Source organism: Dermacentor albipictus, chromosome 6 (assembly GCF_038994185.2).
Source record: "Dermacentor albipictus isolate Rhodes 1998 colony chromosome 6, USDA_Dalb.pri_finalv2, whole genome shotgun sequence".
Taxonomy (NCBI): Eukaryota; Metazoa; Arthropoda; class Arachnida; order Ixodida; family Ixodidae; genus Dermacentor; species Dermacentor albipictus.
In genome coordinates this window covers 129,059,621-129,083,886 of record NC_091826.1, presented here as the reverse complement: position 1 = coordinate 129,083,886, position 24,266 = coordinate 129,059,621, and the positions used below count along the sequence as shown (strand labels likewise).

General features: G+C 46.5%; 1 protein-coding gene and 1 long non-coding RNA gene across 10 annotated transcripts in view; one reads left to right on the top strand and one right to left on the bottom strand.

Annotated features, from left to right (window-relative positions):
- Cadps (calcium-dependent secretion activator 1) overlaps positions 1 to 24,266 on the bottom strand; it is a 450,894-nt gene that overhangs the window by 268,544 nt on the left and 158,084 nt on the right. For 6 of the 9 annotated variants that reach the window (XM_065428684.2, XM_065428681.2, XM_065428685.2 and 3 more), the window contains one exon: positions 9,719 to 9,757. The exons of the other annotated variants lie outside the window; for them this stretch is intronic. In XM_065428684.2, the coding sequence (XP_065284756.1) occupies positions 9,719 to 9,757 (39 nt within the window). The remainder of the gene's footprint in view (positions 1 to 9,718; positions 9,758 to 24,266) is intronic. 9 annotated transcript variants of the gene reach the window in all.
- Positions 20,120 to 23,017, top strand: LOC135899485 (uncharacterized). The gene is made up of 3 exons (XR_010563626.1): positions 20,120 to 20,235; positions 21,335 to 21,426; positions 22,210 to 23,017. It is a non-coding gene; the product is annotated as an uncharacterized lncRNA (long non-coding RNA).

Below are 24,266 nucleotides of genomic sequence, written 5' to 3'. Positions count from 1 at the left end.
AGATGACATCAGGAAATTAGCAACGGCAGCAATTTTATGAGGGTCAGGTTGGACACCTTCATGACAAACAATGTGACTGAGCAATTGAGGATATTCAAAACCAAAATGGCCCTTTTCAGGTTTCAAAGTTAGACCAGCTGAGCGTATTGCTTCAAAGACTTCAGTCTCCATAAGTGTTCCTCGAACACAGCAGAGAAAATCACGTCATCGAGGTGCACCAGGCAGGTTTGCTGTTTCACGTCTGAGAGTACTGTGTCCATTAGTCGTTGAAATGTTGCTGGCACAGAACACAAACTGAAGGGAAGCGCCTGAAATTCATAAAGTCCATCAGGCATCACAAAAGCAGTCTTTTCACAGTCTCTCTCATAACTTTGATTTGCCAGTAGCCACTTTTCAAATCCATCGACAAAAAGTGAAGTGCGTATCATAGCCAGTCCAGGGAATCATTGATACGCAGCAGCGGATAAGTGACTTTCTTTGTGATCTGGTTGAGTTTTCAATAGTAAATGCAGAAGCCGTAGCTACTGCCCTTCTTTTTCACCAATATGACAGGCGATGTTCAAGGACTCTTAGATGGCCGAGTAACCCCGTCCTCAAGCATCGTCTTCACTTGTGTTTGTGTTGCCTCGCGCTCTTTCAGTACTACAAGTTAAGGATTCTGCCGAATAGGTCTGGCATCAGCTTCGGTGATAATACAGTGCTTGGTGAGCAAAGTCTGTCCAACTCGTGACACAGGTGAGAAGCAGCTGTTAAACTGATTGATGAGCTCAAGAAGGTTGTTGCGTTCGATGGGCGATAAGGTGAGACTGACATCAACCACAAGGGCAGGCATAGGCACGGTGGATGCCGCATACTGCACTGAGAGGAAGTCTTGTATTGGGGTAAATTCGTCAAAGTAAGCAACAGCCGTGCCTTTAACAATGTGTCGATGTTTCCTGCTAAAATTCGTCAGCAGGAGTTCAGCATGTCTGTCAAGTACATTAATTACGGCCCTGGTGATGAAAATGCCTTGACTCAGTATTAGTGCGTTGATGTGTTCATTAACTCCAGTCCCGGTGCGCAAGTTGCCAGAGACTACAGGAACGAGGGAACAGCTTTGTGGCATAAGTGTCACGTCATCATCGGCGATATGTAAGTGCGCTGGCTGGTGTTCCACAGGGTCGACGTCATTTGAGCTAGTAGAAAATGTAACGACGTCGCCACTGAAATCACTGCACCATACTCACTCAAGAAATCCATCCCTAATAAAACTTCCTTACAGCACTCAAAGAGAATGACAAGGGTGGTGACGAAGACTGAAGCATTTTCCAATCAGTGTCTTCACCCAGCCCCCAGCAGTTCTGGTGTTGGGTGTGGTCCACGGCGCCTTCACTTTTCTTAGTCTATCAGCTGGCTTTAGACACATTAACAAAAAATGCGAACCAGTATGAATGAGAGCAGCCACTTGGTGGCCATCAAGGCGAACGGCAAGATCAGCGCTGATGGCATTGGTTACATGGGGTGTGGTTGGAGTCGTCGGAGTCTAAGAGTTGTCGATAATCAGTGATGCGGACCCTTGAGAAGCTAGATGGTTTGCAACCTCACCCGGAGGTCGTCGCCTCTAGTTTCCCTGGCATGGGCTATGAAATCTGCTCCTAGAGACACCAGGAAAATTGCAATGGGTCAGTTGTGTGTAACGAGCCGGAGATGGGGAATGCAATCAAGACGTCATTGAAGCTTCCGGTTTGTAGAATTGTCATCGCAGGTACGTGGAGCATCAAATACAGGGTAATTTCAGTTGGCAGGAAAGCTTCAATATGCAGCTGCGCAGTAGTTGCACGTGCAGTAAACATGCCTGGCTTCGCTGCAATGAAAGCATAGCAGCCGGCAGTCAGCGGTGCACCACAAATTGGTCTTTTGAAGCGGGTAGCCGGCAGGGAATTCTCCGTAAGACTGAGGAGCAGCGATCAGCTGTTGGCGATATGGCATAGCTAACGGTGGTGACTGTCGAAGACAGGGAGTTGAGGGTGGCGACAGTGGCTGTGTCAGAGTGGCTGACGGTGTCAGCAGCATCGAAGTGGCGGGAGGTGGACAACAAACAGCTTCCGCATAGGTCAATTGTCACGACACTGCCTGCCAGTTGGGGGAAGAAAAGGCCTGTTGAACTTCTTGCTGGACAATATCAGTGACAGAAGCCGTCGCTGGTGCTATGGGAGCGATTCCGAGCTGCCGGATCTCCTCTCACACTATCTCTTGGATGACTTCATGCACAGATGTGCACAACGCTTAGGCAGAATTAAAGTATTCATCAGTGATTTCTTTTGATCATATTTGCAGCACCACTGCTGTAGTAACCATTCGATAGCGGTAGCCTACTTGGTAAATTCAGCCAATGTTGTCGGTGGATTGCTCGCGAGTCCGGCAACAGTTTCTCTTTCACTCCCCACAAGAGATAGCACAACTTCTTTCTTAGGGCCTGCTCTGCGGAAAATACGAGCCATATCTTCTGCAAACATGACAATGCTCTCATTTGGTTTTTGAATACGGGATTTGAGAAGGCGCTGCGCATTGTCTCTTCTGTCGCTACTAGTGAATGTGTCTAGTGGCTGGGTGCAGAAGGCATCCCATGTGGTCAAACTACTCTCCCAATTCACAAACCCCCGTCTGTGCACTATCTTGAAGAGCAAAATAGACATCAGCCAGCTTTTGCCAGAACCCCCAGTCATTATAACTGGCAACACGTTCGAACTGGTCCAGCCAATCTTGGACATCTTCAAAAGCGTCACCATGGAAACTTTCTGGAATCTCAGGATTCTGCAGCATCACCTATAATGGAGTTACAGTGGCCATGGCGGAAGTAGGTAGACACGTTCCTGCAGGATCCTGCAAGGGGTTGAACTCGGCCGTCAGGCCTAGCAGGCAGCGACTGCACCGGTGAACAGGAGTTTCGACGAATGAGGATGATTCTGCGTTCCATGTATGGCTCCGCCAAGGGGTGCCAAGCATCAGGCAATCCTACCCAGCACCTCCACCAGTGTCATGGCATAGTATGAGATGAGAAAGCCAGTGTAGAACATGGATAAAAGCACTTTATATGAACAGCTAACGCAATGTCGTCTCTGTTTTCCTACCTGCACGCTACTTCAGCGTCTTTTTCAAGGCATGGCACATACCTGTGGCGATGATATAGGATGTGGCAATATTCAATTTTCATCTCATGAACCCACTTCATAACAGCAAGCACACGAATGCTCGGATGGACCGGACGTGACTTAGTGACCATGTGCATTCCAGCTGGCAAAACATCGTGCACGCAGTAGCACACAATGAATGATGGCGATAACGAGGCAGTAAAACTAATGGCTAGCGATCATACCATCAGTTCTGAAACTTGCAGAGGACTGGCGTTCACCAATAACACAAACGTGTACATTTGCACACATCACTGCCACAAACTGCCATACACAGAACACATACGATTTGTTTGCGATAATCGGACATTTTCCCTTTCAGCGCGCATTTAACATGTATCGTGCCGAGAATCCACGTGCATGGGATGGACTTCTTGTTTGCATTGACACACAAAGCACGGCACAAAAAAGCATGAAGCCAACGGTTTCGAATAGCGCTTCTGATGCACGTGTAACACAATATACTTCCTGCACTCCGTCAGTTTCAGCCAGCAAACGCACACACTACCTCATCACAACAGAACTGCTATGGAACAACCATCGCCAGAGATGCTGCACACATCAGCAATGAATGCAAACATTGACCGGATTCACTTTGAACTTGACTGGCATTAACAAGTCAGAATCCTGTTTGCTACAGAGGCAGCATTGGGAAATAGAAAGTGGCCCAAGCATAAGCTTCTACGCAGTGTACAGTTGCTTGAAAACCACGTGATGGCATTTTGCCAGTGGAGGTGGGAGCGACACTTTGAGAACAGATACACAACTCTGCTACCTTTGGCAGCATAAAGAGCAACTCTAAGTTGTGGCTGCCAGCAAACCTCACTGAGGTGAGCCGCTCAAATGCTCACTGAACTGAAATGCTCACTGAGCTGCCAGAAATGCTCACTGAGGTGTCGACACTCTCCATCGCCTAAGTCCCTACCATACACAATCAGTGGTGAAGAGTCATGCCACAGAGAGACTGGATTTGCAGCCATGATTTATGAGCCTGTTCACAAGGGGGATACAGTATAATACATTAAAGCTGTGTACATATATAATGTGGTGCTGCCTACCATGCTGCACCATGGCTTAGTGTATAAACAGTGGAATAAATAGAGGGTGTGGCTTTTTTGTGCATCCAACAATGGCTTAAATGGTCATAAAATGATATAAGACCTTTTTTTTCATGCCATTCAGTTTAAATAAGTTGTTCAATAAGAATCATGCAGGGGCCAATCAATATTACTGCCAGCAATCTGTTCACAGACAAGCAAATTTAAACACAGCATGCTAAACACCGCCTATCCCTGCACTTCAAAACTTTTTCTATGCAGGGCAACATATAATTTTTTATCTGCATCCACTTTAGGGCATAATTGATTTCAATGACCTACCCACAGCACTGCCATGGAGCATAACAGCACCTACCTGCCATTGCGAAAACACTCCAAATTCCTTTTGTCTATGACAGAGATTTTTAAACTCTAAGGAAGAGTCACGGTGTCCTCAAAAAGTTTGAAAATCTTTTAATACATTTTTTTTTAAATATTTCCCTAAATTTTAGTACCTTTTAGCTAGGCCTGAAGTATTCTTGAAAATTTCAGGTTGGCAGATCCGTGTGCTGCAATTTACTGTTATAATTTGTGGGGATGCGCGATACTCGCGCCTCCCCTTATGTTTTTCCCGCATAGCGCGTCTCCTGTAGTGCGGCTTCGCCGCATACGCGGCGGTCCGAGTGGTACAGGCGCAGTGCGAGAGATGGCGCTAGTGTTGCGCGGCTGCGGGGTTACCCTCGGCGGGAGAGACGAGGCGCGCTCTCTTGGCTTCCAGACAGCGAGCGGGAGAGACTTGCTTGCACGTGCAGCAACCCTCTTTCCCGGCACGTCGGCGCGCGGCGGGGACGTCTCCCGCTAGCGCGCGGCGACCGATGCATCTGCGAGACCGCCTCGCGTGGCCGCCTTCGTACGCGCCACGATTCGCGTGACCATACACGCGAACGACCAGGCGTTGGGATCCAGCATGGGGCGAACATATTCGCTCGCTTCCGGTCGCGGTAAGTCGGACTTCTAGACTTGTCGCGAGCCCATCGGCATGTTTTGTGGATAGCAACTCGGCTAGCAGGCATTGATGTATGAAAGGTGCAATAAATGCCCTTATGTTTGTTTGCACTACTGTGTTGTCGTTCCTTTGTCCCAAGAGTACGGTGGGAGAAATCCCATATCATCAGACCCCACATCTGGCTGCCCAACGTGGGGCTCTTGGGGCATCGGACGATAATTTTAAGTGTTGCTTCGTTCGAGACCTTTGTTTGAACCGAAGCGTAGGCCTAGCGTGGATTTTGATCGCTAGCGTCAGCGGCGTGCTTTCTTGAGCGAGGCGGCGGTGGCTGTAGTGTGTTTGAACATGTCAACTTACTAAGCCTTTTCGCAAGTGTTTTTTTTAATGGCATTCGTTGGTACGAGAGCCACGTGGTCTGCATCCTGGGAGAGCGAGGCTGAGCGCCCGCGGAGCAGTGGCAAGCCTGAAGCGAGTGAGTACGGAAGCCTCGTGGGTGGTCCGAATTTCCTATGTAAATATGTAAATAGCTTCTTCTATCTCTTTGACTCTGATGAAGTCGCGGCTCTGGGAGCCGGGTGGCCGCGGGCCACGGGTGCCACTACGGGCTGACTGGTATTGCGGCCTGGCACCGGGCGCTCCGACACCGTCTGGGACGGTGGGCGCCGTCAACTCGGATGCTGTGTGCACCGAGCGGAGTAGGACCACCTCACAGAGCTGACGTCTCCTCGCGGCTGCCGGTTTTGCGCCCATCTTGGGTGTTTTTTGTTGGATGCCGGTTGTTGTCAGAGTAGCGACGCTTTAGGCCTAAGGCTTTACGAAGCTGCCTGTCGCACGTGGAGGGACACAACCTGGTGGACCGTGGCGTTGAGGTGTTGCAATTTGCTTCCCTCATTCTATTTAGCCTCGCACGAATTGAAATTACTCGTTCGACTCAAGAAAGCGAGCTTCGTTCACGTGAACTTAGCATCTGAGTTGCTGCCCGATCTTTTGCTAGCCGAGTTGAACATCGTACCACGTGGGCGATACGCATGCAGAATTCCTCTCCCTTGCACTACTTTAGTGTTTGCCGAGTGTGTTGAGTTTACGCAGTGTGATTGGAGTCACCCCTGGTTTGCCGTCACCTGCACATCGTCTGCGCTGCTGCCTCGGACTACGATCGAGTCACCCCGGGCGATGGTGATGCTGTGGCCAGTTCGGCGCAGCGACTTCGGCGGCCTCCTGCATCCAGCTCACAACCCTCGGCGGCGGACAAAAGAGCCGGCGGTCACCGACAGCTACTGCGGCTCCCGCCAGCGGGGCGAGTCGGCGCGAGCGGCGCTTGCTCGTACCGATTACTGCGTCGTCGCCTCCGGAGTCCTGACCTGGAATCGTGCCGTCGAGTCTACAAAGCTGCTGCTGTGACCGGCGGACGCCAGCGGTGCACACAAGGACAGTCGGCTCGCATGTTATGGACAGCGTGTAGACATTTCTTCGGCGCGACCACTGTTGCATGTACTATCTTGTTCGCGAAGCACGGGTTAATGTTAGACCGTGTCACATGTTTCGCCGGAATGAGAAGTGATTTAAGGTGGGGGGGATGTGGGGATGCGCGATACTCGCGCCTCCCCTTATGTTTTTCCCGCATAGCGCGTCTCCTGTAGTGCGGCTTCGCCGCATACGCGGCGGTCCGAGTGGTACAGGCGCAGTGCGAGAGATGGCGCTAGTGTTGCGCGGCTGCGGGGTTACCCTCGGCGGGAGAGACGAGGCGCGCTCTCTTGGCTTCCAGACAGCGAGCGGGAGAGACTTGCTTGCACGTGCAGCAACCCTCTTTCCCGGCACGTCGGCGCGCGGCGGGGACGTCTCCCGCTAGCGCGCGGCGACCGATGCATCTGCGAGACCGCCTCGCGTGGCCGCCTTCGTACGCGCCACGATTCGCGTGACCATACACGCGAACGACCAGGCGTTGGGATCCAGCATGGGGCGAACATATTCGCTCGCTTCCGGTCGCGGTAAGTCGGACTTCTAGACTTGTCGCGAGCCCATCGGCATGTTTTGTGGATAGCAACTCGGCTAGCAGGCATTGATGTATGAAAGGTGCAATAAATGCCCTTATGTTTGTTTGCACTACTGTGTTGTCGTTCCTTTGTCCCAAGAGTACGGTGGGAGAAATCCCATATCATCAGACCCCACAAATTGCATACAAATACAGTGAGCCTTCTTTGAGAATTCTTAATACTGTCCAAGAAAAAAAAATGGTGGCGAAAATTGTCTGCCTATGCTGTATCGCACTAGCAACAGCAATGCCACTTAGTGATAGGGTTGAATGTTTTCCATTCTTATTTTCTAATAACTTGGCATAGCCTTTTCGCCAACACAGAGTGAACTACAACCAGAGACAATGGTAGTGAAAGTAAAATAAATACAAAAAGCAAATGTGCGTGCGCACGCGCGCGCGTGTGTGTGTGTGTGTGTGTGTGTGCGTGCACGCGTGTGTGCGTTCGTGCGTGTGTGTATGTGCACGTGCGTTCGTGCATGTGTGTGTTACTGAAAAGGTTATCAGTGATTATTTTCACAATAGTTTATTTTTCAGTAATTCTTGCAGCTTGTTCTGTCAGTGAACAATTGTCTATATGAAAATAAAACGTGCTCACTTCCTGCCTACACAGTGCTACTAAAGAGCCAGTGCCTTGCACTGATTAGTACTGACTTGTAGGCAACTCAAATTAGCAGGCATCCTTACTCTGAGCACTTAGTTTCTGACGGCAACAACTGTCCACATAAAAAGGTCATAGCTGCGCCGACGTGAGCAACTCATATGTGACCTTTGTTTTACCACACCCAGAGATATAAAGTAACTAGAAGTATTCCTCAGGGTGAGAAATGCATTCAGTGAAGTCATGTGCACCACAGTCATGCTACAATCCATAATTCCTCTCTGCTTTATCCCCTTTGTAGCAGAAGACATGACTGAGTGCCTACCATACGTACCTCATAAATTGATATGACATTCCATGTCATGACCTAATTCCTCAAACTTAGAAAGCTTTACCTGACACTGCCTGACAGCGCGTTTCTGTTCTGTAAAAATAAAGCAACATTTTTCACTGTCATACATGAATCATATAATTGTATAGGAATGTACTGCTTTCAGGCAATGGGAAGATGCAAGAAGCACACATGCGTATTCATCAGCCTGTCCTACCTGATCCATCACTAGGTCATTATTAGTATTCAGGAAAAGACCCCCTGCACCAAGAAGCTAAGTGAACTTCGGTCTGCTTCTTTGTTTGTTAATTTACTTCTCAATGAGACAAGAATAATTAATTTCCTTATTATGTACTTGACTATTTACAAAAGATAGCCCCCTCTGGTTGTCCTAAGCCGAACTTGAAGGCCCCTGCAATTATTTTGGTTACCCAAGTCTAACAGGTATTAACATAAATACAGTTGTCGACCGATTATTCAGACAGTGATATTTCAGATAAGCTTGGCTCAGACAGCTCCGCTGCACTGCCACTCGCTTTACAGGCTTAATGTATAAGACTATCGAAATTTTGGACACCTTAAAGCGTGTCGTCCAATAAATCAGACTGCGACTGCATGGCTGCATATTTAGCCATTGATTCCAACAGAAATAGTTATACCTTTATTTTGATACATTGGCGGCATAGTGGCCGAACATGTCACTGGTACCTCCTCAAAACTGATACTGACAAAGCCTAGTTAATCTAGTAGTCGCCAACAAGAAACGGCTGCATTAGCAGAATTAGTTGTGCGAGTTCCATTCCACTCTTATCATCCACCGTTGGAAACACGGGTGAATCTGACTACTGACGAAAGGAACAGAATAAAAGGCATCACTAGAAAATTGGGACCAAAGACTTTCTAGGCCACGTAGCAAAGTGCTTGGGTTGTATACGGACATTCCAAGATACTTTCACTTTTGTGATATTTCATGTAGGACACATCAATGTGTGTCAACATTCCTCCACTGCGATAACATGCCCAGCACTCTGCCAAGAATGCCGTAGACGTCAATGCGGCCTGCACTAGCGCTAGGCATGCGGAAGAGAGCATGCTTGGCATTGTGCCAAGAATGCCGTCACTTGTAGATGCTGATGCGTCTTGTGGTAGTCATGCATAATTGAAGGTACCCCAAAACTGACAACCCGAGAATACGGCACACCTTCTTTTGCCACTTGTGGAATAAAGTCCCTTCTGGTGAGTCCAGTGTATTTCGCACTTTTGGCGGTATCTGTTAAGTCATCAGTAAGTGACTATACATGTCTGCAAGTGTGCTTGTGCCAAAAAGAAAGCCAGATGACCTTTTGTGGTGTTTGTAGCAGCAAAAGTGAGTGGGATGGCTGTCCACCCACCTTGTTCCACCTTCAACCAAACGTTGAGACTTTCTTTATTGAAACCACACATGGGGGGGCACACAATCCAACTTCCTTCCTGGCACACACTACAACAACATGGCTGAGGAGGCATGCACCAGGCAGAAGCAGCCAAAACAGTGGACGTACCTCACATCTGTAACGACCAGGCCAGCTGGCGGGGCGATACTTTACACCGGCAACACAATGTGAAGCCAACGTCAGTCCTCCACAGGTTACAACGTGCACGTACACTCACTCAGATGCACCACATGCAGCTGCTACCTAATGCGGCCTAAGTGAGAGTACTCACATAATGGACACACTTCCTTTCAAACCTGGGGGCATGTTTATTGCGTTTCCGAATGCTCAATGCTGAAAGCCCAATCCAGAAAGTACACTTGGTACATTGTACCATGTGTACATCGGTAAAATGATTAAACGAGAAGAAAGCACATGCTGTTGACCACGACAGGATGGGATGAACTCGGCTCAGTGCTATGCAGCCAAACCGCCAGGGGCCGTATTCTGTAACGGTTCACTTTGGAACCGGTTCGGTTTGTCTGTTACGTCAAGTTGATGTCACTCGGAGAAAGAGTGGAATGTCGCGGCTCGAGGGAAACCAATGAGCTTGCGGCATTCTGTTGCAAAGTCACGTCATCATTTTTGTTTTACTTTGGGGATGATATAGTAACTGAGGATGTTGCTAGTTTGGTAAAAAAATATTGGTTTGCATACAACACTTGCACATTTAATTTCCAGTAATACCTGAGCTTCCGACGCAGACAGCTAGTGGTTTAATTTTCTCTGCGTTGCTTTATTTTTATTATTTTTTTTTTGTCACTAGGTGGTGTGCCATATGTTAAGCAATCAAAGCGGTTCTCTGTGTGTAGGCCACGGCTCTAATAGGATTTCATTTAGCCGTGGCTGAGCTTCCTAGGGTGGACGATTGCGATGCGAGTTCCGTCCATGCATCCCTCAACTTTGAGAATCTTGCTGCGGTCAAGAAAACATGCTTGACTGCAGCTTTCTCCTGCAGCATGGAGAGAAATCTCATGCCCTTTTTTCTTTTCCCTCAACCATAATGACTCTAGCGACGGCGGTAATGATGCGACTGACCCCCGGTTGCGACAACCCAGTAGCTTCTACATTTCAGTCGCACTGCTGAAAACAAGTAGCAAAAAAAAAAAATAAACCTAGCACGCACAGCACTTACGTCGCAGTGTCAACGCTACTAAATCTTGTGGTCCGCAATATTCTAGCTTTACACAAATCCATCACATTCTGTATTTGCGGTGCCTAAACTGCCTTCGCTCATGTCGTACTCAAGATCGTGCTCGCCACCACGCGCGACTCTGAAGCGAACCACTTCTTAGTGGTTCCTCTCGTAGCAAACGACGGGTTGCTTTCCAGATGATTGACAACCTGTGTGACAACAAAATTTGTTGTCACGCATACCAGAGATGACGACAGCAAAACGCCGACCAATGGCGTTCGTGAAAGCAAACTGGTTCCAAAGTGAACCATTACAGAATACGGCCCCACATGGGATATAAGAGCTGCCACCACATCCACATTCGACAAATGGCATTTATAAATGAGAGCACGCAAGTCCATTGGGTGTGGGGAAGTCACTCCATTTCAAGCGAAAGTGCATATCATATTGACCGCAAATAAAGACGGGGACAGCGGAAGAGAATACAAAAACAACACGGGCGGTAACTTTCAACTGGTTTATTCACGGCAACTCATGGGCATATAGAGGTAAATAGAACATGCGCAGAACGCAGCGAACAAGAACACCCATCAGCCTAGCAGGGCAACCAATTATAAAAAAAAATCTATTTCTGATTGAAACAACCTAATGTAAGTGTCACTAACACAGCCTAGGCCTTTCTTTTTTGTGTGACATGCCTCCATCAGTTCGCATGCAGTCTGGTCCTGGCTTCTCCCCAGAATCTTTATCTCCTTAAAAAGTGGTGCACAGAGGCAGGCATCGCAATGCACCCCCAGAAAAGTGCGCCAATTCATCTTTCTTTAACTTTTGTTCATGTTCTCTGGCTCGATCATTCAGGCGCCGTCCTGTCTGCACTATCTAGGACTTGCCACATGCCAGGGGGATTGAATTTAGGCACTCTTGCACAATCTGTAGAGAGCAAGGAAGGGTTGGCCCTTCAGATGTTTTTCTCGGCGAAAACCCACAAGCCAGAAACGCCTTTTCGTGTCATTATTTCAAAAATGGCATGTGGCAATATTCCCTCTCCTGTTGGCTCCAGTGCCACCTTAAGAAGCTAGATGTTAATTATCCATTTCTGGTTAAAGGATCCTCCGAGGTTATACACTATCTTTCTCAACATTCTGATGTCCCATTTAAGGCCATGTCCATAGATATAAAAGACTTGTTTTATTCCGTTCCGCATCAGGTGCTCCTGGTTGTTATCGAAGACGCCATTAGTAGTTTTGGTGCTGTTGCATTCCAGAATGAATGTGGTGTGTCTGTTTCAGACTTCATAAGATTGCTTCAACTTCACCTTTCCTCAACTTTCACCGAATGGAACGGGAATGTTTTCCTTAAAAAAAGCGGGATATGTATAGGGTCTTGAATAACTCCCTTGTTGAGCGACTTATTTTTGGCTTACCTAGACAGGAACGTCATGTCATGGATGGGCAATACGAAAATCAAGTGATGAATCGAATGTGGATGATTTTTTAATTCTGTTTAAATGTGAGGACAGCTGTGCGGTGCCCTCTGTTCGTCAGATGTTGGACCTGTTTGAAGAATGCTTATCTCCACTCACACTCACACATGAGCTTCAGGAGAATGGGTCACTCAGGTTTTTAGATTTGAATTTATCTTTTACCTGGCAACATGTATGCTGGATGTATGAGCCGCGAGCTAATAAACCTCTGTTATCCGATGCACCTGCCCATTCAAAACTCGTTAAGAAAGGTATTGTTCATGCTTGCTTGCATAATGCACTAACAAAATCCTGTTATCATTTGATAGAACCTAGTTTCAGTTCGGAGGTTGAGATATGTTGGGGGCGGCAGGGTACCCGAGCAACCTTCTTGTCTCAGTCTCGGAGAACTTGCATAATAAGTGAAGCCCCAAGCCTCACAGCATTGAGCCTCAGGTACATGATCGAAGAAACAAAACAGCTGCTATCCTGTACATTTATGGGATCTCCCACAAACTTAAAAAAAGTAGGACAAAGAGCAGGTATCGATGTTATTTTTTCTGCTCCAAAAAAACTTGCCCAGCTTCGTGTCAGAACTGATTCTGTTGCTAAGGAACGTAGGATTTGCAGTATTAATCATAGAAAAAAAAGTATACAGTTTGTTCTAAAGGTGTTGTGTACAAGATACCCCTGAAATGCGGTCGGTCTTATATAGGGCAGACAGGCAGATGTCTCAATGTTAGATTACAAGAACACAGCAATAAAGTGTGCAAACGGGTGGGAAGGGTTTTTAGGTGTCCATTGCGCACAATGCGGCTGTTTCCCGCTTTTTGAAGAAACCACTATCTTAGCTAGGAATTCTAATGAATGCACTAGACTTATCTTTGAAGTAGCAGCAATTGCCAAAGGTGACTCAGTTAGTAAGCCGTAAATTGCATTAACAAATAAAGAACTGATTTTTCTGAGGTCACACATGCACTCTCGTTCATCTTAAGCGGCAGCCATGGTTCTTTTGAATTTTGAATGCATACTCATGTCGGTTAGATGCTTTGTTGGGGGAGCTGTTGTCTTGGCGTCTCAGTATATATGTGTGTTACTCAAAATAAAAATCACTTGGAAGTCAGCGCTTGTCTTCGTCATTCTTTTGGTCCCTTGTCTATGTATGTGCTGTAAGTGATGTTTGAAACAATGAAATACCTAACGAGAACATAGCCGTCTTCACTGAGGAGATGACGCGCCTGTTCCACCCAGCCGACCCCGAAATGTCCAAGGATAAGAAACTTCAGCTACTCATGCACGGTGTCAAACAAGAACTTTTCGCCGGAATGATACGAAACCCACTGAAGACCGTCGAAGAGTTTCTTCGCAAAGCCACCAGCATCGAGAAAACTCTGGAAATGGGGAACTGACAACTCAACTGCCGTATAAGCCCAGCAAATCTGGAGTATTCCCTGACCCGCAGAAGACAGCTGCCATCGCAAAGTTCCCGCAGCCCATCGACAAGAAGGCAGTGCGTAGATTCCTTGGCATATGTGCCTACTACAGGCGCTTTATCAATGACTTTTCACGTATCTCTGAGCCACTGACACATCTAACTAAATGTGATGTCGAGTTCAAGTGGGGAATGCTGCAGGCTGACGCATATCAAGAACTCAAACGATGCATGCAGTCGCCACTGGTACTTGCACACTTCGACGAGGACGCCGAAACAGAAATCCACACTGACGCCAGTAGCTTAGGCCTCAGTGCCGTCCTAGTCTAAAGGAACGACAGACTTGAACGGGTGATAGCTCATGCTAGCTGGTCGCTGTCAAAAGAGGAAGGCACTCATTCTACGACTGAAAAGGAATACCTCGCCATTGTTTGGGCTACAGCAAAATTTTGCCCTTACCTATATGGCAGGCCATTCAAAATGCAAAAAAGGGTAGGACATGCAGGCACGGACACAAGAGAAGAGAAGTGGACAATACAAATGGCGTTTGTGTTGTCCACTTACCTTCTCTTGTGTCCGTGTCTGCACGCCTTACCATTTTTTGCATTATGAATCCTTACCAACTAGCTCAGCTTTCTGTCGTTCTAAGGCCATTCAAAGTCGTTAGCGACCATCACGCGTTGTGTTGGCTAGCGAAATTAAAGGACTCTTCAGGACGGCTGGCACGGTGGAGCCTCAGACTGCAAGAATATGCCATCACTGTAACCTACAAGTCCGGATGAAAACACTCCGATGCTGATTGCTTATCACGCGCCCTCATGACCAACTGCCGCAATATGACGAGGATGATGGCACTTTCCTTGGAATTTTAAGCACGGAAGACTTCGCTGAACAGCAATGCGCATACCCGGAGCTAAAAAGCCTTGTTGGGTATTTGGAAGGGCACACCGACGTTGTCTCTAGGGCATTTAAGTGACAATTGTCTTGGTTCTCACTTTCAAAACAACTTAGTGTTAAGAGCACAAAACGTAGACAGGACACGAGACGAGAAGACGACACCACAAGCGCTGTTAACACCACGATAGAAAACTGACAAGCCCCAGCTGTTATTCTATTAAAACAACCTACTCGTAAAGAACTTCTCACCAGTCCGCACCAACTAGCTTTTTGTTGTTCCCTCAGCGCTGCGTCCAGAAGTACTGCATGACCCATATGAAGATCTCACTGCTGGGCACCTCGGATTCTCCCGGATGCTATCGATGATACAGGAAAAGTGTTACTGGCTGCGCCTGACCACTGACGTCGCCTGTTATGCAAAAACATGCAGAGAATGTCAGCGACACCAGACACCACTGACAAGGCCAGCGCGATTACCACAGCTGATCAAGACTCCTTGCCAACCATTTCAGCAGATTTCAGCAGCAGAGGGAGTGAGGGACTGTCACATTTTTCTTGAGCGCTTGTTATAAACTGTTTTCTTGAGCTTCTTATAATCAGGCTTTTCAGATTCAGATTCAGATTTATTGGTTCCAAAAACAGAAGTAATTACATGACAAATATACAGACGAGGGTCCCAAAGTGAAAGAACTGTAGTGGGACCCTCGGTTAATAATAACAACATTGATGGTCATATCAATAGTCAGCAAATTAGCGTATTATAAACAACATCTACAGATCAAATACATCATTAGACATGTCATTTACAGTCAAACACAAAAAAGCACGTTATAAAAGAAAGTCGGAAAAAAGCATGGGTGACATACAAGAAATGACATGCGAGATAAAAGTCCAATACACCGCCAGATCGTAGTTAAGTTATCGCAGAAAATGATGCTTAAGGTGATTTTTAAAAATTGCAAGAGAAGTACAGGATTTTATGGTTGATGGTAATTCCTCCCAAAGAGAAATTGCAGCAAAGGAAGATGTTTTTTTGCCGTAATTGGTATGAACCATGGGTAATAAGAAATTGTTGTTAGCCGCAAATCTGGTCATATTTTTATTCTGCAAAAGGTCAGTTGCAATGAACGGAAACGTAAGGTTATTATGAAGCAACTTTTGGAGTAAGACGAGTATGTTAAACTGGAACAAATTATTAATAGGCAAGATATTATACGCACGAAGTAACCACGAAGCATTGGATTGCATGGAGCTAGAAGTGATAATGCGTATTCACTGATTTTGGATATGTTTAATTGATGATAAGTGACAAGCGTATGTGTTGCCCCATGAAACAATGCCGTAATTAATGTGACTATGAATGAACGCATAATACAACGCTAGCAGAGCCTCACGAGAAAAAAGAGGGCGAGCTTTGATTAATGCACGTATACCAAACACAGTCTTGTGCTTGAGATGTTGGAAGTGAGAGCGAAATGTAAGGTTAGGGTCAAGCTTTATGCCAAGAAAAGTGACATCGGTGCTAACGGGAATTGAATGAATTCCAAGCTTTACTTAAGAAACAGAAGTTAAAGCCCTTTGAGCACTTTTGAATAACATAAATTTAGTTTTTAAAGGATTAAAAACTAAGTAATTGTTGCTACACCATTTTATAATGTTACTTAGAGCAATATTTAATTTAGAAGTAAGAGTAGTAACAGATTTGTCAGATGAAGATATGGTTGTGTCATCTGCATACAAAATGCAATGAACGCAGTTGGTGGAGTTAAGAGAATCCGGAAGATCATTACTATATAAAAGGAAAAGCAAAAGGCCCAAAACTGATCCCTGTGGTACACCTTGGTTAATACATTGTGTTACTGAGAAAGTATTTGCTGCATGTACTGTGTACGGCCGGTCAAGTAAATAAATTTTAAGAATGTTAGCGCAGGATCGGTTATACCATAAGAGTTAAGTTTATTAAACAGGACTTGATGGTTAACCGTGTCATAAGCTTTACTGAAGTCTAAAAATACAGATCTGACTAAGTTTCCCGAATCAATACATTTTTTTATGTAGTCAGTTAGAGATAGAACAGCTAGATTCGTGGAACTTCCTCGGCGGAAACCGAATTGATTGTTCTTTAGCAATTTAAATTTTGTTAAGTAGTTATTAAGACGTTTAACAAATTATTTCTCAATGAGTTTACTAAGGCAGGACAGAATTGCAATTGGTCGGTAATTATTAACTGTGTGTTTGTTGCCTTTTTTAAAAACAGGAATAATCTTGGCATTTTTTAAAAATGAAGGGAATGCACCTTCTTTGAACATAAGGTTAATAATGTTACAGAGCGTGTCGCAAACTAAATGCGCAACCAGTTTTAAATGCCTGACACAAATATTGTCTAAGCCAGGCCCTGTATTTTTAAGGTTAGCAATCGTGGAGCACACTTCATTTGGTGTAGCTGGTAACAAGAATGATTCTGTCGTACGGCTCAAAGTATTATGCAACTGCGCATGTATGTTGTTATTAGTGTAAACAGAAGAAAAGTAGTCCGAAAAAGCATTAGCAATTTCGTTGGGGTCAGAAAGAGTGAGACCATTGTAATTTATTTTGGTTATAGAGGCATTAATAGACGATTTGTTAAGAAAAGAGTTCAATAACTGCCATTGCTTTTTGGGGTTATCCTTATTCTGATCAAATTTATTTTCGTAGTACTTTTTTTTCGCCTGTTTAAGTAGAACATTCAGTAATTTACAGTACCTACTATAGCGTCTAGCTAGTCTAGTATTAAAGGGCTGACGTTTAGTTTTCTTGTACATGTTTTCCTTCTTTCTTAAACTTTCTGGAAGACCGTCCGTCATCCATGGGTTTCGCGGATATTTATACTTTTTCCCACATTTTACAGTGTGTGTGTTAGTCGAAACAGCCAATAAAAATAAAGTGCAGAATTTGTTTAGTGCTTCTTCGAGATCAGACATAGAATTAATTGGCGACCAATCAGTTTCACTGAGGGCTTCAATAAAGGTATCTGCACTAAATACAGAAGTAAAGTAGCTATTATCGTTTTCATGTATTTCATTGTTAAATGTAAGAAAAACAGGAAAATGGTCGGTTATGTCAGTATTAATAACCCCGGAGCAAGGCGATGGTGATATATTAGATAACACATGATCAATAAGCGTACTGCTCCCATGAGAGGCTACCCTATTTGGGCAGTCAATGAGTGATTCAAAACCAAATCCAGCAAAACAATCTGCGTAAGTTGTGTACGAGGTAGCTTCAGTGTCAAGTAAGTTAATATTAATATCACCTACAATCACCACATCCTTATTTTCAAAAGCTAGCTTGGACAATACTGCATCAAGAGAAAGCAAGAAATCGTTAAGGGAAGATGACGGTGAGCGATAAATGCAACCAAGGATCAAGTTCTTAATGTTATTAAGGAATGACCGGTCGACTTCTATCCACACTGACTCACAATGATTCACGTTAACTGCCAGATCAAATCTGCGAGCGTAGGTAACAGCTTGTGAAACAAAAACGGCGGCGCCACCATGACTGTTAGTTGGACGATGACAATACTCGGGTTGATAAGATGGAAAACCGCTCATGTTGTTGTCGGAATCAGAAGGCCAAGTCTCCGATATGCAGATAAAAGTGAAGACATGGTGAAGTGAGGCAATGAAGTTAATTATTTCATCTATGTTCTTACGAAGGCTACGAGCATTGAAGTGAATGAGTGATCGTTTATTTGCGGTAAGACAAGATTTTACGTCAACGGGGTAGAGCAAGGCCATGGAAAAAAAAAACGGGAAAAAAATATTTACAGTGAATCACGTGAAGATCCGAAGGTCGGACTCAGTGAAAATGCGATAGACCCTGCTACCATCAGTTTTGCGGGCTTTTATCTGGCAGTTTTCAGTCCATAAGTATTTCCACTTATTTTCTTTTTTGAGTGCCAGCGCCTTCGAGACTAAACCACAACAAGAACCATACCAGGGTGAGAAGTATAGACAGGCACAAACAATGCAGTCTGAGGGGGCAAACACACATCTTGTGACATGGAGAGAACTGTATCGTATCGCGTCTGACACATGTGCTATGCATGATAAGCTGAGGGGGCGTAGTCCCACTTCTCTGTATATCGTCACATAACCATCTGAGGGGTGTTGCCCCATCTTACTGTATAAAATAACTGCTCAATAAATCCCGGGCACTCGTGCTCTGGCAACCGAAAGCACGGGACCATGCTGATACATGGTGTCAGAAGTATCTAGCGCCGGCCCACAACCGCTCGTCTGAAGGATAGCAGTCATCGAGGTCGCCGTTCGAAGGTTGCCAGCATAGATTTCATAAAGCCACCGGAACTGCTGCGGTTTGAAGGTGACAAAAGCAAGAAGTGGGGGCTGTTCAAGCAACGGTTTCAACTATTCCTGACTGCAATGGAACCAGCGAGTAAGAAAAGAGAAGCATCGACAAAAACTGCGTTGCTACTGAGTGTCGCCGGAGAGGAAGCCATCGAGGTCTACAACACCTTCAGCTGCACGGAAGACGAGTCTAAGGACGATAACAACGCAGTAATCAAAAAGTTACACGAATACTTCGCTTCTCAAGTCAATGAGGTACCTCAGCGCTACCTGTTCTGTGGCCAAATGCAAGAGCCCGGTGAGCCTTTTGAGCATTTCTTACGAGATCTGAAGACGAAAGCACGAGCGTGTAACTTTGGTGGGCTAGCAGAGTCAATGATCAGCGACCAAATTGTTTTTGGCACAAACCACGCAAAGGCTTGAGAGAAGCTTCTTTCTGACAACCAGTTGATGCTGCAAAAGGCAGAACATTGCAAGGCAGCTGAAGTAGCAGTAGCGAACCAGGCAATTTGGATGCGAGAACAAAAGCATGTCGACGCAATGCACAGGACCAGTCGTGCTTCGGAAGTAAAGCAGCGCAAAGCTTACAAATGTCCAAGGTGTGCAAGGGCGAATGCACCACGAAAATGCCCAGCTTACGGACGAAGATGTCGTGCATGCCAAGGAAAAAACCACTTCGCTATATGTTGAAAATCAAACCCACAAGTAGGCGAGTTGCATGGTAGTGAAGATGATTTTGAAATTCTCACTATCGAAAATAAGTCCAGCCGAGCAGACTGGATGGTGAAAGCTAAGGTGGGAGGAAAACTGATTGATTTTAAAATAGGCACTGGATCACAAGCCAATCTGCTACCTTTAGCGCTGTACGCACAAATGAACCCGAAGCCACAGTTAAAGCCCTGCAGTGTGGTGTTGCGATCCTACGGGGGAAGCGAAATCAAGCATTTGGGAACCGTAAGGCAAGAAGTGACACTGCGCGACCGCACTTTCACTCAAGATTTTTTCGTTGTCCGCAAGGGATCCCAAGCGATTCTCGGTATGCAGGCGTGCGAGACCATAGGGCTAGTATCCCGACAAGTACACAGCGTGTCGCAAAGCAGCTCAGAAAAAGTTGTGAATGAATTTCGCATCCTTTTTTCTGGCATAGGCTGTATCCAGCGCCACTATTGCATGGTCCTGCGGGATGGAGCACTCCCAGTCGTCCAGCCGGCGCGTCGAGTACCATTGGCCTTGAAAGAGCAGCTTCGACACGAGCTGGAGCGTATGGAGCGGGAAGGCATAATCACGAAGGTGACTGAGCCTACTGAATGGGTAAGCCCTCTTGTCATTGTCCGCAAGAAAAACAGTAAAATACGTGTGTGCATGGACACGCATAAGATAAACGAGGCCATTAAACGAGAACACTTTGAAATGCCTAGGCGAGAGGACATTGAATCTGAGCTCGCAGGAGCTAAAGTGTTCACTCGCCTAGGTGCGAATTCCAGTTTCTACCAGATTCCGCTTCATGACGAAATGTCGAGAATCTGCACTTTCGCAACGCCTATCGGTTGCTACCGTTTTCTCCGATTGCCTTTCGGCATATCGTCAGCATCCGAAGTGTTCCAAAAGGCCCTAAACAACATTTTTGAGACTGTACCAAGAACGAAGGTATATGTCGATGACATATTATTTTGGGGCTCATCAAGGCAAGAGCATGACGAACGATTGAGGTTGGTGCTAAAGACTGCAGAAAAAGCAGGGCTAACATTCAACTCTGACAAATGCGTTGTTGGAGTAAACGAAATTGAGTTCCTAGGGGATGTAATTTCTGCAGAAGGAATAAGGCCGAGTTCTGCCTTCGTTCAGTCTATGCTCCAAATTCCAGAGCCGTGTGACAAACAAGCTGCGCAGAGAATGCTCGGAGTTGTAAATTATTTTGGCAAGTTTATTCCAGCACTGGCAGACAGGATGAAGCTTTTGCGCAGCATAATCAAGAAAAACACGGTGTTTGATTGGGCGCTGAATCACGTGGAAGAATGGCGTCAGATATGCCACACTTTAAGTAGCCAACTGTTGCTGTCGGTGTTCGACCCAGCGAAAGAAACGAAACTCTCGTGTGACACATCCCGCAGTGGCGTAGGCGCCGCACTCTTGCAGAAGCACAATGGCACTTGGAAATCGGTCGCGTATGGATCGAGAACACTTTCGGAAGCGGAAAAACGCTATTCACAAATAGAAAAAGAAACGCTAGCCATTACATACGGCTGCGAAAAATTAGATCACTTTGTGTACGGCCAAAAGGTTGTCATTGAGACCGACCATCACCCTTTGATTGTTATCTGTAAGAAAGCAATCGGTGACATGCCACCCAGGCTACAACGTTTCTTTATGCGATTGCTCAGATATGACTTCGACCTGCAATTCTTTCCAGGAAAACAGCTCGTGCTCGCGGGCATGCTGTCTCGAGCACCCAGCAATTTGGACACAGATGCGGTTGGCACCACTGACGTAGAAGTGAACGCCGTGAGTATGGTATCTTCACTCATCAATGACGAAACATGGAAGCGTCCCGCAGCAGAAACAGCCAAGGATAGTTATCTGAAAGTGGTACTGCAAAACCTAATAATGAATGAGCCAATAGACGGTCTGTTGAAACCATTTTCATTGGAGCTATCTCATATTAAAGGTGTCCTATTCAAGGCGTGCAAGGTCGTAATTCCAAGCAGTATGAGGTGAGAGACTTTGCACAGGATTCACGAGGGTCATCTAGGAATCGGCAAATGTAAAGCTAGGGCTCGTTGTCTCGTCTTCTGGCCTAGCATGAACTCTGAAATCGAGGTGTTCGCTCAGAGGTGCGCTGCATGCAAAAAGTATGCGTATAACCAGCCAAAGGAGCCACTTATGATGCGTCCCATTCCGGACCAGCCTTAGTATCGCATAGGAATCGACATATTCCACTACAGCGGCAAGTCCTACCTGTGCGTCTATGACGCCTTGTCTAACTTCCCAGAAGTACAATGCCTGAGAGACACTACAGCCAGGACCCAGGACCGTCATTGAAGCGACTAGTGCTATATTTGCCCGGTATGGCATTCCAATGGAGGTTCTTTTGGACAATGGTCTCCAATTTTCTAGCAGAAAATTTGCCACGTTTGCGCGCACTTACGACTTCAAACACATTATGTCAAGTCTGGGATTCCCACGTTTCAATGGGTTACCGAAAAAGGGGGTACAAGTGGTGAAGAGACTCCTAAAAAAAACGAGCGACGCTAAACAGGATTTGTGGTTGGCACTTTTGGCTTACAGGACTTCTCCCTCAGAGTGTGGCCGGTCGCCAGCGGAGACCCTCCAAGGCTGCCAACTGCAAACACTGCTGCCTGCCTTCGAATGTGGACCAGCCCACCAAGTTGTTAAGCACCGTCAGCTTCAAACTTCCGCACAGCCACTAGCACCACTCCACAAAGGCGATGTCGTGCGAGTCCAGACCGGCACGTGGGCCACGAAAGCACCAGGTTCTGAAACCGTCGATGCACCCCAGGTCGTACCATGTCATCACGCCGGAGGAGCAGCACTTTCGGCGCAGTTGCAAATGCCTACTACCGACCGGGGAGACCTTTCAGCGTGACTTCATTCCCAACGGTAGCGGCATAGAACCCGAGTGCTCAACATCTGCTCATCGCACCGAGGACGCAGCACCGAGTAATGGTGTTACGACAGCCGCGGACATGTTCCACAGTGTGCTGCCAATGCCAGCCAGTGTTCCGGGAACTGCAGACACACCGAGGAGGTCCCTGAGGCAAGCAAGATCACCCCGACGACTACAGTATGATCGGAACTTTGAATAGATTTCCTAAACACGCTGTGTCAATATTTATATGCTTTACTTTCGTTACAAATGTGTAACCTCGGAATCATCGTTATACCACATCTGTAAATACTTGCGCTGTTTATTTTATTTTCTTTCTCGTAACGAAAAGGATGTATCATATAGCGTCTGACACATGTGCTATGCATGATAAGCTGAGGGGGCGTAGTCCCACTTCTCTGTATATCATCACATGACCATTTGAGGGGCGTTGCCCCATTTTACTGTATAATATAACTGCTCAATAAATCCCGGGCACTCATGCTCTGGCAACCGAAAGCACGGGGCCATGCTGATACAAGAACGTCTGCGGCATCACTGGTGTTATCTGTTATTGAAGTTTGCACATTGCAGCAAAGAGAAATCACGCCAGTGCCACAATCCAAAGTTGAACCCCACTCACACAAGAAATCAATTCCTAAAACAATGTCATGCGCTGTACATGCAAGCACAGTAAACTCACTTCGAAATGTCTGGTCCCCTATCATAACTGAAACAGAACAGACCCCAAGTGGGTGTAACCTTTCCCCACCAACTCCGCGAAAGGTAGCATTCCGATCCCAAGAAAACATAACTTTTTGTCCACAACGATTTTTGAAGGACAGGCTCACAATAGAAACTGCTGCCCCGGTATCAACTAAAGCAAAAGCCATCACATTGTCAACTGAAACAAACACTTCGTTTTTAAACAATTTTGCACAAGGGGGTCTTGATGAAGATGAATATATTGCGGCCTCACCCTTGTCGGTCGCACCAGCTAGTTTCTCAGCGGCGGCGGTGACAACGAGTGACGACGAGGTGATGGAGAGCGCTGTTGTCGTGTCGGTGGCTGTGTAAGGCTGCGCTTGGAAATGGGGGAGTCACTGTGGTTCGTGCGTCCCTGCTGCAGCCATCAAAAGGAACTGGGACACAGCCAGGGCTCGTCAGTGGGCACACGAGGTGCATAGGCATTAAACCGTGGAGCACGCTGCTGGTGGCGGTGTTAATACTTAGCAATGTGTCCAGGCACACCGCAGCTGTAGCAAATGCGGGAGTCGCGGCTTGTCACGGGTGACACTGGTGACATGGGTGTCAGGGGCAGAAATGAACTCTCAGGCTGGTTGTAGGAGGGAAGAGCCCGCGGAACAAATCATTGTGGTGCATCTTGTCGGCATACCCAGACTTGCCAGTTGCAGTGGCATGTTGCTGCTCTCCGGACGGTCAGCATAGGTCTCGCGAGGCTCTTGGTAACTCTGACGTTCCCAGGTGGCCGGTGGCACATGAGAGCGATCGTCAAATGCACACTGATGTCACACATGAGCATCATCAACAACTTTAAGGTGTTCAATCTCTTCTTTAACCACTTGCCGCATCACCGAGGAGATGACGTCATGGGCTGGGATGGGCACACTAGCAATAGTAGTGGCATTGTCCAACCATCTGAACTTTGGTCCAATCCTTCTCATTTTCAGTGCTTCAAACACCCGGCAGTGTTTCTTCAAATCAGATGGAGTACTAA